General features: G+C 41.1%; 1 protein-coding gene across 2 annotated transcripts in view; it reads right to left on the bottom strand.

The window, feature by feature from the left end:
- gabra3 (gamma-aminobutyric acid type A receptor subunit alpha3) overlaps window positions 1-14,208 on the bottom strand; it is a 145,525-nt gene that overhangs the window by 34,363 nt on the left and 96,954 nt on the right. For both annotated transcript variants that reach the window (XM_053846772.1, XM_053846773.1), the window contains exon 5: window positions 4,762-4,982. In XM_053846772.1, coding sequence (XP_053702747.1) covers window positions 4,762-4,982 — 221 coding nt within the window. The remainder of the gene's footprint in view (window positions 1-4,761; window positions 4,983-14,208) is intronic.

The raw sequence follows: 14,208 nt of genomic DNA, 5'->3' as shown, positions 1-14,208 counted from the left end.
AACGGAAGACGCAGCGGCTCATGGAAGCTCACCCACCAGCACCTCTGGGAGACATGCGAGACTCCACTTTCCATCATGCCAGACTTTCGTAACACGTCAACGTGATAACATCAACTGCAGCTCTATTTGGGGACTAATTATGTCAGATGCTTTGGTGATGAAAGTGGAGAAGCCTGACTAACCAGCAGCATCTCTGAGCTGCATCTCGCTCTTGGTGGAATTGTGAAGCAAGGACGGGAGCAAGAGAGCCTGTGATGGAGACTAGTAGTGGTAATGTGGCTGTCACTCCTGACTGCACCTGCAGGTACGAAGAACTCTGTTCCCCAGCATTCCTTGTATTCCTGAGCGGTACAGAGACAGAGTTCCCCACGACTCCCCACAAAGTATTGATCTTCTGCAGTTGGTGAATGTTCTCATTTTTACCTTTGCTGGCAGGTGGCTTTAGGAGCAGGTGAGACTGTGACTACACTGACATGTGTGGTTGACTGCTGTCTGCTACATCGAGGCAAGAGAAGGCCTTCTCAAGCATCCGTCCTTAAATAGTGTAGGGGGCTTGTTGCATCCACCCTTTGTGCTCCGCCATGATGTGCCCTTTGCATTCATGTCCCCGGTGCTGGTGACCAGGCAATTTCCCTTGTCTCTGGGCTACTGCTGCACGATTATGGCAAAAATGATAATCATGACAATTTAAGATTTTGCAGTGATTGAACTTTCAAACTTTATTTTTTTAAAGAATGAACTACAATAATATAGTTATATTTGACCTTCATCATGTTGGTTAAACGTTTCTCTTTAGACACACCAATCTGTATGGTCTGAGTTTGGAGGACAGTGGAGACAGGAGACAATATTTCCAGCTCAGCGTGCACTTGGCTGCGATTCATACATTTTTCTGTGGTTCCGTTAATAAATAAGTAATAAGTATAAGTTGTGATTTCACATTCCAAGCTTGAGTCATGAGAGAAGAAGTCACTCTTCTGATTTGTGCTCTCTTCCTGCCTCTCTGCAGTGTGATGAATGACAAGGAGCGCTTGATTTTATCACCCCTGTATCATGCATTTATGCACTGCTCATTGGTTTCGAAAGATCTCCCAACAAGCAGCTATAACTGCTGTTGTAACTCAAAACGCTGGATGAGTGTCTGCTCCTTGGGGGTTCTGACGGTGAAAATCTTGCGGCCGCCGTAAAGACGACCGAGTCGGGCACTAACAGTGGCTACTATTAGCGCCCCCACTCCGTGTAAATAGAGGCTCCAGCTCTCTCGCTGACAGGCGGAGCTTAGCGCTGAGTGGCTCACTCTGTGTAGCGTGCTCACTTTGCGTTACAGAGCAACTTCCCACCGGGCAACTTTCACTGGGACGAGGCGTGGTACAGCATATGGGCGCATCAGGACAGAATGAGAGAAGCCGAGGAATGTCCGGCTATATAATCGTTTCATGACGATAAATAAAAAAAAGCCCTACTCTGGGCTGACGTAGCTCCGTCTCAGCCAGGAGTGAACTCATCCTGCCAACCTCCGCTGGGGTTTGCAGTGTAGTGTATATTGTTGACACACTCTGACCATTGGGGAAACGTAAAAATTTGACTTCAATAATGGCAGTTTCATATGTGCTGCAGTTGCTCTCCTCGCTCACTGGCCATGATACACCTTGCCTTAGCTCACTTTATGGAAACCACAGGCGGCCTTTTGGTTTTTGGCTCGGAAACATCCAGTGAATGCAGCTATGCTACAATTGCCTCCTGGCAAAGGAGGTAAAATTGCTTCACTGACACTGACACGCTGAGCTCTAAAGGGAGACGAGCAATGGAGTTTTCAGACCAAAGAATTCTCTGACACCAATAGCTAAATGGCTCATACTCATAGAACTGCTGTAACATCCATGTAACTACTGCATTCACAATGATGACTAAAGAGCAAGTGCTAGACGCTCACACCTCGCTTGGCCAGCAGCAGCTCTGTCAGACAACAGTGGCTCGCACAGTCCGGAATACTGATGCAATCATGAAGAGAGGAGGCCTTCATGGTGTTTGTCAGTTCAGCCGCTGATTATATGGATTCAAGCCGCTGTTTGGTGAGAAGTGCCAGTCAACACCGGGGTGTTCATTTGCACACATGCTGAGAAGCTCCACGTTCACCTCCAATTAAAATAGATTTATTCACCAAAGCTGAGTAACTCTGAAGCATGTGCCAGCTGCTTCTCTCCCAAAGAGTTCATTTCTTCTGTACATGACATATGTGTGAAATTAACTCTGATAGCAAATTGATAATAGTTAATAGTTCAATGTAGTTTAAACACATTTATATACACTTGAAAATACCCAACTCTCGCTTTTTGCGATTGATACTGAAGATTATCTTGATTTTATATAGAGCAGAAGTTGAAGAAGCTTTGTGATTTTTGGTTAGATTCAATACTACTTTTGTCTTTAGTGGAGCTCCACCCTGCATTTCCAACTTTTCTCACTTCGTCTGAAAAATGGTCCTCCTTTTCCACATTATCATGAGGCTGTTTTGTCTTTAACTTACCAGTACTGTCATTTCAATTTATTCTGGTTCAAAATAGTGTAACAGAAAGCAATAACTAGGGGCCGATACCAGGACAAGTACTCTAGAAGATACAACAATGCCAACACCCCTGGTAATATCGACACGTAAATTTTTAAATTTGAGAGACAGTTACATTCATTTCTGCTAAAACAGCGCAGTCACCGCAACAGACTTTAAAGTCCACGATAAAACACAAACAACTCTGCATTCACAGGCGCAGCCCTTTGCACCAGACTCTGTTTTATGTTTTTCCACTCAGCCAGGGGCAGTGTTTGCAGTATAACTGGATCATCATCCACAAAGAAGTACATCTCAGGGCTAGCCAAACATCTATTTTGCACTGGATCACGTGATCGCATGCCTCTGACAGTACAAAACACAAAGAGTCCTCCTCACTCTTGCATCTAAAGAACGTCAGTTTACAGAGAGACACTGCAACTTTAGAAGTGAAGTTATGATTCAACATATAATACTACACAGTCTTTCAGGTTAAAGTGGGAGGGTGTTTTTTTTGTTGTTTATTTTCATTGTCAACAACCAGAAAAAAAACAGATGCTGTAGATGGAATAAACAGCGGAAAACGGCAGAAAACGTTCCAATATCACGAGAGTGATAATATGAGAGCGACACAGCTATGAGAGAACATCAGAAGACAGTCAGCGTCCAACATTGTTGACATGACTGCATCCACTTATAGATAAATGAAGGCACCTAAATTAAGACATCTGGTGTGGGTACTAGCCCCTTCTGAGCAAAAACACTGCGATAGCTTTGCCCACTCTCTCAAGATGTTGATCCTTTTTAAATGACCATGATATTGGCAGCCAATGAAACTCAGATTCGGTCTTTGTGTTATTAGATTGAGGGACTCGGCTGATCAGGACCTTCAGAAAAGATTTCACTGTCACCTTTACGCAGGCTAAACCCTCACTTACATCAATCCATCGACAAATGCGTGGATTGATCTTCTAGAGTCCAACCATCAGATGATGGGGTTTGATGTCAGACGTGAACTGTTATTCCAGTCATTCATCGTGATCCGATGTGTGCGGAACAAATGTGTGGGTTTTCTGACAGGAAAATCTGATCTGTGCATGTTCACTATAATTTAAGACACAAACACAAACTAATTCAGCCATTAAACAAGTCAACACTCTTTGAAAACTAGATTCAATTAACCCATATATGTGAATTGACATTTAAATGTTGGCCATGGTGGTCTGACATTCAGAAACCATCACATTTTTGTCTCACAGCTGATATTCCATCTTCACAGTTTTCCATTCGCAGGATTGAATGTTGTTTGCTTTGCTGTTTGGTACACTCATTTTATTTTCCATTTATAGTTTGACAACATTGTTGCTACTTCCTCTTCACTGCTGTGTTCTTCTTAGCTAATGGTTTGATGCTGGTTTACAATGCACCCAACGATTTTAAATCTCCTCTCGCATGCTAGGATCTGTGCATGGGATTCTCTCTGATGATGAAATATTAGAGTATCATCAAGTCATCAAAAACGGGTCCTCAAATGCGAGAACCAAGAGAGACCTTCCAAATGAAGTGTACTTCCAAAGTCAACACAATCATTGTAATGGACATGGATCTCAGCCAGTCAGGCAACCGATCGATTTTGTGTTTGTCCCACAGCATACATTTTATTTGTAGGGTTTAAGACACTGTTGGCTGCCTGCTGATGTACAACTGACATCCGACTTACGTCCAGGATCGGTTCTGGCCAACCAGTTGTAAGTCAGTGGAATGCCATTCAAAATAGACGCGAGGGTTATAGGTTCTACTGTAGTGGTAGATCGCTGTGTGTAACAGTGAGATGCTGGGATACTGTGCTGCCGTAACTGCCGTACGCTTTGCCGGGCTGCTAAAAAAAAAGTTTCAGCTGGCCGTGGTCGTAAGTACGAGTGGACGTAAGTCGAGCAGGTCGTAAGTCAGATGTTACTTGTATATATTTTTTCAATCAGAGATCCTGCAGTTGCATCACTCAAATAAGGATTTCAATTCATCTTACTTCAACTGAATGTCCACAACAATGATTTTCACACATAAAAAAAAAACACATTTCATTTTAGCATACACTTTTTAACACAGGGAATATTAATGGCTGCAGCCGATTCAGCCTTCATTTTAGCAGGATGATAGTTAATTTCAACAACAATTTCAATATACAGACACCATTACTGATACTGAAGTTTGCTCACCTCATTGTGTAGAGAAGAGTACCATTGTCGACTAATCGCAGAAGTTTGTTGGGTGTCGTCATGTTGTGAGCCACAGATTTCTTCCCATTGTGGAAAAAGGTGTCAGGAGTCCAGATCTTACTGGCCAGGAGATTGTTGAGAGGTAAAACCTCCATTGGTCCATCAAACTTCAGCCTTTCATCTCTCCAGCTCTGACGAAAGAACACGTCTATGGTGTACTCCTGCAGGGAAAATAAAAGAGTGGAACCATCAGTGTTGAACATTATTCTGAGGAGATGTTGTGTATCTCTCACACTTGGGGACAATTGTTGGGCTTTTCCTTTTTCTGAGGTTTTAGGGGTTGGAGGATAATCCATGTCCAAGTCGATTTGTTACCAATGACACACTTGTCTGCAAATTTAACATGTAAAATATGATTGAGGTATGCATTTGCCACGAGTCCTGTGAACAGTAATTGATAATTTTTCATCAGTAGCTTTGATATTCAGCCCATCATCTGTCAACATCCAGCATCAGCATCATCTGTCAAGGGAATTCACTACAGTTGGCAGCATGGTTGCATACTGTAGGGACCTCCTCGGTCCTGGGTGCATGCCAGGATGTGTTTTCACTGTGGCAGGCAGACATGAAAATAGTTCACCCGTTTTTCCAAAGGCGTGAGAACATAAAGGATTTCATCACAGACACTTGCAACTAAATGTCATATCACATTGCAACTCAACTTCATAAACCTTAAATGGGCCGAAGTGGATTTCAGGGGGATTGTGGCAGTAGATAAAATGATCATGAAAAGCCAGAGATCCGGAATGAAACCAGGACGAACAAAAGCAAAGATCTGACATAGCTGTCAGAGAAGAGACTGTCTGAAACTCTGAAGAAAAGAATGGACTGATCAAAGAATAGTAAGTCATCTCAAGTATGCCAAAAAAGCTATGTCCCCGGACAGAGACTTGGAAGTGCGACCGGAGGAAGAAACCATCGAGGTTACAGCGGGGAAGTCAGTGATCAAGATGTTTATGACAGCGAAAATAGAGAGTTTGGTGAAAGTTTGCTGAAAGATAACAAGCTACTGATAACAGGATATGATAACAGGAACAAGAGAACAAAAATAGTGAAGGAAGTTCTTCATAGCCTGGCAACCGTAGCCGACTTTAATGAGGACAACAATGAAACCTACCTTTAAAAGCCTCTCCACCATCTCAAAAACCTTACGTTAACAGTTTGAGGAGCTTCTCCCTATCTATGATAGCAGACCTTGCTGGACCGATATGGCACATCTGCATTCAAAACAAAGTGCAGGTTTGAGGAAGCAGATTGTGTGCAAAAACAAAACTCCATTTTCGCAAACCCAGAATGTGCTAAATGAAATTTTATTGCAGCAAGCATGCTTGTTGTTTTGCCCATTTTAAAGACGCAAACCACAAAAGCTGCTTTTGATAAATTCTAGTTCTATTAATGAATAGTTTGACACGTTTTTAGAAGAAAGATTGACTAAATCTCCTTCTTTGTGTGTCCACAGCGACCTAACCCTGTCCTGTTCACATTCCTTGTTTGTTGGCTGGTGTCACAGCTTGAATTGAAAGAGTCAGACCGTTTCCTGAGTCAGCACAGTCTCTCACTCACAAGGTGGCAAAGAGCGATTTATTTTCAAGGGGGCCGTTCAATTGAAAGACATGCTCCACCTTCTGCTGCGTATCAGGGATCAGGCTTTAGTCTCGGGGTGGTGGTCCGATTGCTCTGTGAATTCAATTGTGCCACTTGATAATTGTAGAACCTCAAGACGTCGCAGTGCTGAATGAATTCAAAGGGAAAGTAGCAAAAGAGCTCCTCCATCCCTCCTGTTGGAATGTCATAGTATAGAGGATTTTACTGACATAAAATGCGGAATGCTGATTCGGGTGGTGGTTGGTGCTGGACCTGTAAGACTAAGAGAACATATATTAATATTTTCTTCGTCACATGGCAAATAATAACCTCGGACGTTTGTTTAAACTGTAGTTCCATCTTAGTTTGGTTGCCTAGCACAAGCAGAAGATGCACCCGTCAATCTTGTACAAATGGTCTGGTGAAGTCAAGAGTGGGTCGCCTGTCGTGCCGCGCTGCGTAGAGCTATCGTTTGTTTTGCTCCGGACAGAAATCCTCCTGTTAAGACAAGGACTTAACTTGAAGCTTGTCGACACTTTTCCTCATTCCTATCTCTCAATCTCCACCTGGAGCCAAACGGCGTAATCAGTTCAAATGCCAGCTGGAGTTTCCCCCGGGGAGCCGGTGATTGATTTCTCCACGATGGCCGGTCCACACCGGAGCTTCCACACTACGCCGTTTTTCAGATGGCTTTCGCAGTAAACAAGTGCAATCCAAACAACAATTAAAGGCTTATTAAAGGAGGCTGAGTGGCAGTGCAATGGCTGCACGCAGAGATGCACAACATCATTCAAAACACCATTTGGCAAACAGTCTGCTGTACACCTCGCATATCAACTTTGGCAGCATGCTTTCATTACAAGCAGAGTACAGCCAGGTGAAATGTGCACGGAGTAGAGGCTGCAGATGCTGTTGAGATGAAATCTGCTGCCTGTCATTGAGCTCTTTCCAAGCGATTACTCATACGGAACTGGAGCGGCGCTCAGGTTAAAGCAACACAGTGACTGAACAATATACTTTGTACTGCATTAATGGGTGGAACGTAATAACTTTTGGTGGTCAACAAAGCAAAGCCTTTCCTCCTCTTTTTCCCCATTTAATTGGAACGTGTTGTTTATTCACCCTGTTTGCTGTTTAAGTTTTACTTTGAAATCCCTCAGCCCTGTTTGTGTTGGAAATGTTGCTCGTGTGAGTGTGTTTGTGTGTGTGTGTGTTAAGCATATCAACCCTAATGAGGACCACTTTTGCGGAAAACATTTCTTTTGTGGGGCCCTGTGGCTGGACCCCACAAGGTCAAGCCTCAATTTGAGGATTAAGACTTCAAAACAACAAGGACCAGGTTAAGGTTTAAGCCATTTGTCTTGGACGGTCATGTTTAGGATGAGAGGCTGGGCAAAGCATTATGTCAAAGACCATCTGTGTGTGTTTGAGTGATACCTGGTTTAGCTGTACAGGTGAGAACTTCAAAAACAATTACATCATTATAATTCAGTTTAAATGTGGTTACGAGTCCTAGTTAGTCATTTGTCAATGAAATGTCAACGTGTGTATCAGACTGTGTGTTTCTCCATCGGTTTTGTCCTGTTTCCGCTGCCTTCTGCACCAGCACTTTATCTCACAGTCTCGTCTTCCAAGTTTCTGATCCTTGTCTCCTTCAACACTTCAACTTCTGCTGAATTCTGGATATCTCTGCTGCATTCTCATTTTCTTTGTAGTGACTTGTGTGATTTTGTGAATTGCCAACTGAGTCTCTGTCTGCACTTCAGCTGCCTGAGCTTGTTACCAACAGAAACACCTTTGCTGAGTTGAGTCTTAGAAGCTGTCCTGCAACAATCTTGGTTCAATGCTGGTGATGGAGCAACTTGCAAATATCAAGGAGAAGGTCTATAAATGTCTGGTCCATGTTTGGTTTTGGATTTTCATTTTTTTAAACAGTGCTGGGTTGATGAGGCTTCATGAAACACTAGGGGGCATTTTTGGTTTGAAGATGATGTGAGGTTTCATTGAAAAAAAAAACATAAAAAAAATAAATAAATAAATATATATATATATATATATATATATATATATATATATATATATATATATATATATATATATATATATATATATATATATATATATATATATATATATATATATATATATATATATATAATGATTTACATTAAATCTGTAAGGGTCTAACTTTGAACTTCAATACATGTAATTTATATTTTGAAAAGACCTGATAAAACTAACATCATGTATCATAGATCAAAATAGTATGTCATGTCACTGAGTTTAGACACATACTACTGCGCAGCTTTGTTTCTAAAAAGTAAACAAAACATGTTAAAATCATTGATTAGAATCTGTTTTTTTATATATATAAATAATACAACACCAAAACCTGCAGTAAAATCACTACACTAGTGAAGGATAGATGAGGTATCATGACACAGTTGCAGGGTTGATGTAACAGTGTACTAAATTTCTGCGGCCACTGGATGCTGCTCATGTTTCAAAATGATGTGAGGTTTCATTGAATTAGGTGTTGAAGTCTAAACATTTTGTAGCAGACACAGCCATCGTGTGGCCTCTGAAAATCATAACACTGTTTTATGAAACATCATCCAACTCTCTATCACAGTCTATCACAAAACCAAACACTCTTTCATCCATGCAAAAATTTGAAAGTAAATAAATACAATAAGATTGATAAATTCAACAACTACATGGTCACACGGTGCCCATTCTTTTGCAGTCAAATTGTTTTTGGTCAGATTCATTACCTTCGCTTTTTTTTCTTTGTTCTGAAATTTTATCGAATATTTTGTGTTGTGAGGTGACTATCTTGTCACACCCTTATACAACAGTGGAATACAGGAGGGGTGCTGTCCATGGTCCTGTGCTATGGGACGGCTTGCTGCTCTTTCGCAAGCTGCTGCAAAACAGGAAAAACATAATCACTGATTTAAGTAGGTGTCTAGCCAAATATGTTTTAACTTTCTCACTTAGATTGTACACACAAGACAAGAGCATAAGTTGCCAATTGTCATTATGCTCTATAACTCCAAAGTTCAAGTGAAGAGTGCTCATTTGAACCTTCTGTGCATTAAAACAGTTTAAGGATTTCACAGTTCACATCATTGTTGTCATATTGTTCCTCAAAGCTTAGGAGGTTTTGCTTGTGCTGCTATTCATCAAGTTGGTTAAAATGACCACTGTGATCAGCTGCTACTCCTGTGTTATGTCGGTTAGATCCTTGATATAAGTTCGGATTTCTCCAGATTAAAATTTTAAATCCCTTCCCAGCCATGAGCAGACACTGTAGCTTTGTGTAAAGCTATGAATAATTGTTTTAATATGTTGAAGATGAGCTTGCTTTATGCACTTGAATAAAGACGCTCTAAAAAAAACCCCACACATAACCATAACATATAAATGTCTGCCTTGAGTCCTCAATGTTTTTCCAAGTCTGTGCAATAAATCAGATTTCCCCATTAAAAAGGACACCTCACTTTATGATGAAGGCCTTTGTTATAGATTTGAAGTTGTTACGAACACTGAATTATTTTAGAATACGACGCAAATACTGGAGGTTATCTCTCATGATTGTAGTTTCAAACGTTTTAACACTTTGGTGCTTCATCGACGTTGTGTGTGGACTCGAAAAAACACTGTATAAATTTGGGGCAGTGGTGACATGTTTGTTCAGGAAACATGAGCTGAACAACAAAAAAATAAGATTTAAAATGCTTGGTATGGTAGTATTTATCACTCATACAGCATTCATAGTTGATCAGCAAAAAGGGGTAACAGGATAGTCATCTATCACTGTTCAGCCCACCTCCTGTTAACGTGGAGGACGGCCAGATGGAACTGATTTCTTGACTCCAACACCACCCACCACAAAGGATTGGGAGTGAAACCAAGTCAGGTGAATGGTGTAATCGCTAGAGTTTTTTTTTTTATGTGCCTCCGACACTTGAAGGGACAAAAAGTAATGGCATAAATAAACACACTCGGTTGTTTGGATTTTACTGTCCTGATATCACCAGACAACAGCTTCCAGGCCGGTTCTTGTCTTCACGTCCTACTTGTTCTTGGGGTATTTCCCCTTCAGTTTTCTCTTCTGCAAGTGAAATGTATGCTCAGTTGCTCTGAGGGTGGCTGACTGACTTGGCAATTGCACAGCTTCGCCTTAAAAAAGTGTGTTTGCAGTATGCTTCAGGTCACAGTCCATCTATCGTGTGAAATGCCATCCAATGAGTTTTGAAGCACTTAGCTGAATAAAAGTAAACTGGTTTATTGGCAGCTATACTGTACATGCCCACACCAAGTTTTATGTCTCATAAAACCACATTAATGTCTCTGAAGGTTTTATTGGATTGTATGTGGTGAATTCTCATCTGGTCCTCTTGTTTCTGGGACTCACCAACAGCATACGGCTTGTGGTGAAGACTGTGTATTCACAGACATATAGCTACTCCCTGGAGAGTGTGGCCAACTGTTCTGAACTGGATTCTCTTCACCAACAAGTAAATTATTCACTCATACACTGTAGCTGTTTTCAATGATCTTCTGAGTTGTTTGTTATAGTTGAGAGTCCTGCCATTTTCAGAATGTACCCAACGATATTTGGCCATACCGAATATATTTGCTCTCTGATGGGTGTGTCTTTATCTTTCAGTCTAATCCATGGCTTGCTTCACGGATTGTCACAGCTCTTTGGATCTCAAACTGAGAGCTGACAGCAACAGATTCCAGATGCAAGTACTTTTTATCGGCTCATTGTAGAGATGCTCCTTTCAATTCAAAACCATTGTGGTGATGTGGAGAGCAAAAGAATAAGAACAATGTCAATATACTTAAATTAGTAGTAGTAAAATTACTAATATTGATGATATGCTTATTTCCAGCATCTCTTCCTAAAGACCCACTCACGCTCTTCGCTTCGTATCGATCAGTATACCAACAGAGCCTTCTGTCCATGCTCAGCATCCATTAGTTTGTGTTTCTGCATGTCTCCACAATGCTTATAGATAAGAACCAAATGGAGCAGTACCGTCTCAAACCATGGGGGCAGTATTGCTGTTACCACCTGATACTCTAATGACACACGAAGAAGATATAACAACGGTGGAAATTCTTATTAATATATTAATGCCCTCACCGTCTCACACAATGCGGCCTCCATTTTTCTCTTTGGTGCAGGAGGTGCATTAGCAATACTGTTCCACAGACAAAATTTCAAATCATCCACTTCAGTTTCCAAACATAACTTTGGCTCAAAAAAGTTCACTACATCCATATTTTAATTCAATTAAAACAGTGGAAAAGGCTTTGTAGAAATCTTTTATTTTCTATTTCGTGCTTGAACTGTCTTTGAGTTCATACTGAGGTTAAGCTCTGATAACTTGGATTAAACACTGCACTGTCGCACAATTGGAAAAAACAATGTGAGTGAAAATGCGGGATCATAAAGCAAGAAAAGACTTAATGAGCTGAGAAGTGAGGTTCTCAGGGTTTTAATTGTCCGGCAAAGTCCCAAGTGGGCAGGGAATAAGAATGAGCACGATTAAAAGTCAGTCAGAGTGAGACACGGAGACGACCAGTCGGAGCTACCTCAGTCATGAGTTACAGGACAATACAAGGAAGTTCAATGAGACTTACACCGAAACATCATCATTCAGCTCTTTCTAGAGAAACACTTTGACTTGAGGTCTAACTGGATTCTCCTGCAACACCGGAGGACTCTTCAGTCACAACTACGACCAAATGTTCCCTGGTAAATACAAAAGTTTACTGTGCAGATTGTAGCTCATTTTAAATAACTAGTTGTGGTTTTAGAGAAAAAAAAACAAGTCCTTTGAGTTCTCTGGCAGCTCTTTGTTTTCAGACCCCCTATCATGGTAAAGCCATGGTAAAGCCACAGAGTGGGAAGAAGAAGTAAAGTCCTTATGGAAGGCGCTGGGCATAGCCTGCAAAGATGAATCTTGAGGGCGCTTCCTTGCTAGTAAACACCACTGGATGTCCGACCGGCCGACCGAGGAAACAAAGAATCCATTACCTCACAGTGACTGTCCACGGAATGAGCAGTTATTACCCCAGCTGAGCTGTCGGAGTGAGAACCAGAGAGTATATCTTCATTCCACTGCATCACATCAGGTGCTAACTTGATATTAGGAATCAGAATCTAATACCGTCTAGAGTCACATTGGCTTTCAAATGCCCTGATGTGCTCCAGCATCCAACCAAAAACCAGAACCGCACCTGCACCCTGAATAATTGATGTTTTTAGGTGGCATGTTTAACATTCACTCATCTCTCTTGGATTAAAGTTGATGTTTTTGTCTTTGGCTTGTTACAGCTGAACTTGACAAACACAGCCTGTTTGTGTTGACAACCACCATTTGTGGGCAGTGATGAAATCTTGCATCACACACGAGAATCATTCTAACAAGTTACAGTTGTTTGACACTGCATATGTTGGGAGTATCTTTTTTTTTGACGGCAGCTCTGGAATATTCTAGGCTCTTGTAATCTTAGCAGCCGCTATTTTAAAGCTTTGTCACTAGTCTGATCTTCACACTGATCAGTGAAAGCTGTTTTAATGCTTTAATTCATAATTCTGCTTGAGCTGCTGTCGACAGTCATTCTCCTTGTCTGGGCCTCTTCACCGACCGCTGCAGGGAGTGCGCTGTAAACATGGACGGGATTGCCTCCATCCCACTATAACCTGGGACAACCAGGTCTGCAGAAATGTGACGTCAGATTCCTCTGAAGGAGTTTGTGAGTTGATTACGTTTCTCTGCTGTCACATTTATCGTCCTCCAAACTTTACTGCAATGACATTTGCAAAAGTCGTAACAAGTACAGAGGCTACAACAACATTAAGTCTCAACATTAATACACAAGCCACTACATAAATGGAGGTCACAGTGGATGTTAAAAGGGGGAGGAGCCAGGACTGATGTTACCAAGGACTAAATGACTGAGGGAAAAAGTGGCGAAAGATTTCGTAAAAGTATGTTAAGTGTTTGATGTGTCTTTCTAGTTTTCAGAAATCTACTATGTTTGACTCATAAAAGTATTGCTGTGTCAACGAGTCTATGTGTGCCTACATGCTCCATACAGACCTGTGTAATATAGTTGCTCTCGCTATAAAAATGAGAAGGCTTTTTAAGATTTTTAAATAATTTAAATAATTCAAACGTATACTGGGACTTGTGAATATTTTTTCTTCTTGGAGGTTACCATGCATTGTCTTTTTTGTGGCGTTGGGTTACACTGTGGGAACCTCCTTTGTGACTTCCCTTGTGGTTTATGTCATAATGTTACAGCTTACTGTCGTTGTTTTCTGGCGTTTAAATTTTGAAGATGTGTTGTGAGTGTTTCGGTGTTTGCATTTGTAGCATCGTTTTGCAGTTGCTGTGAGCTTTCCTGGCCACCATATGTTTATGATGTTCAATGACTACAACAAATGGCATTTTCAATTTTCATATTTTGAATGCTTTCTTTGTTTGGTGTTCTTCTTCCAGATCTAGTTTCAGAGGTGAAAGTTCCTTATGCATTACGTGACTCATTGCATTCATTTTGTCCATTGTTTTTGCATTTTTGACTTACGCCACCAACACTCAAACCACATTCTTCTGGTTATCCATCATGTGGTCCATAAACTTCCATGTCACCATCTTCTGGTACATCATTGCAGTGGTTAAGTTGTTATTATTACATATTTTCATCAGAGTTTAACCCTTTGTCTTAAACACTTGTCATTTTCATTTTTTTTGAGGGAGAGATTGTATTTTGTTGCTT

This window comes from Synchiropus splendidus, chromosome 17 (genome assembly GCF_027744825.2).
Source record: "Synchiropus splendidus isolate RoL2022-P1 chromosome 17, RoL_Sspl_1.0, whole genome shotgun sequence".
NCBI classification, from domain to species: Eukaryota; Metazoa; Chordata; class Actinopteri; order Syngnathiformes; family Callionymidae; genus Synchiropus; species Synchiropus splendidus.
The sequence above is the reverse complement of the archived record's forward strand: the minus strand, read 5'-3'. Positions and strand labels throughout refer to the sequence as shown.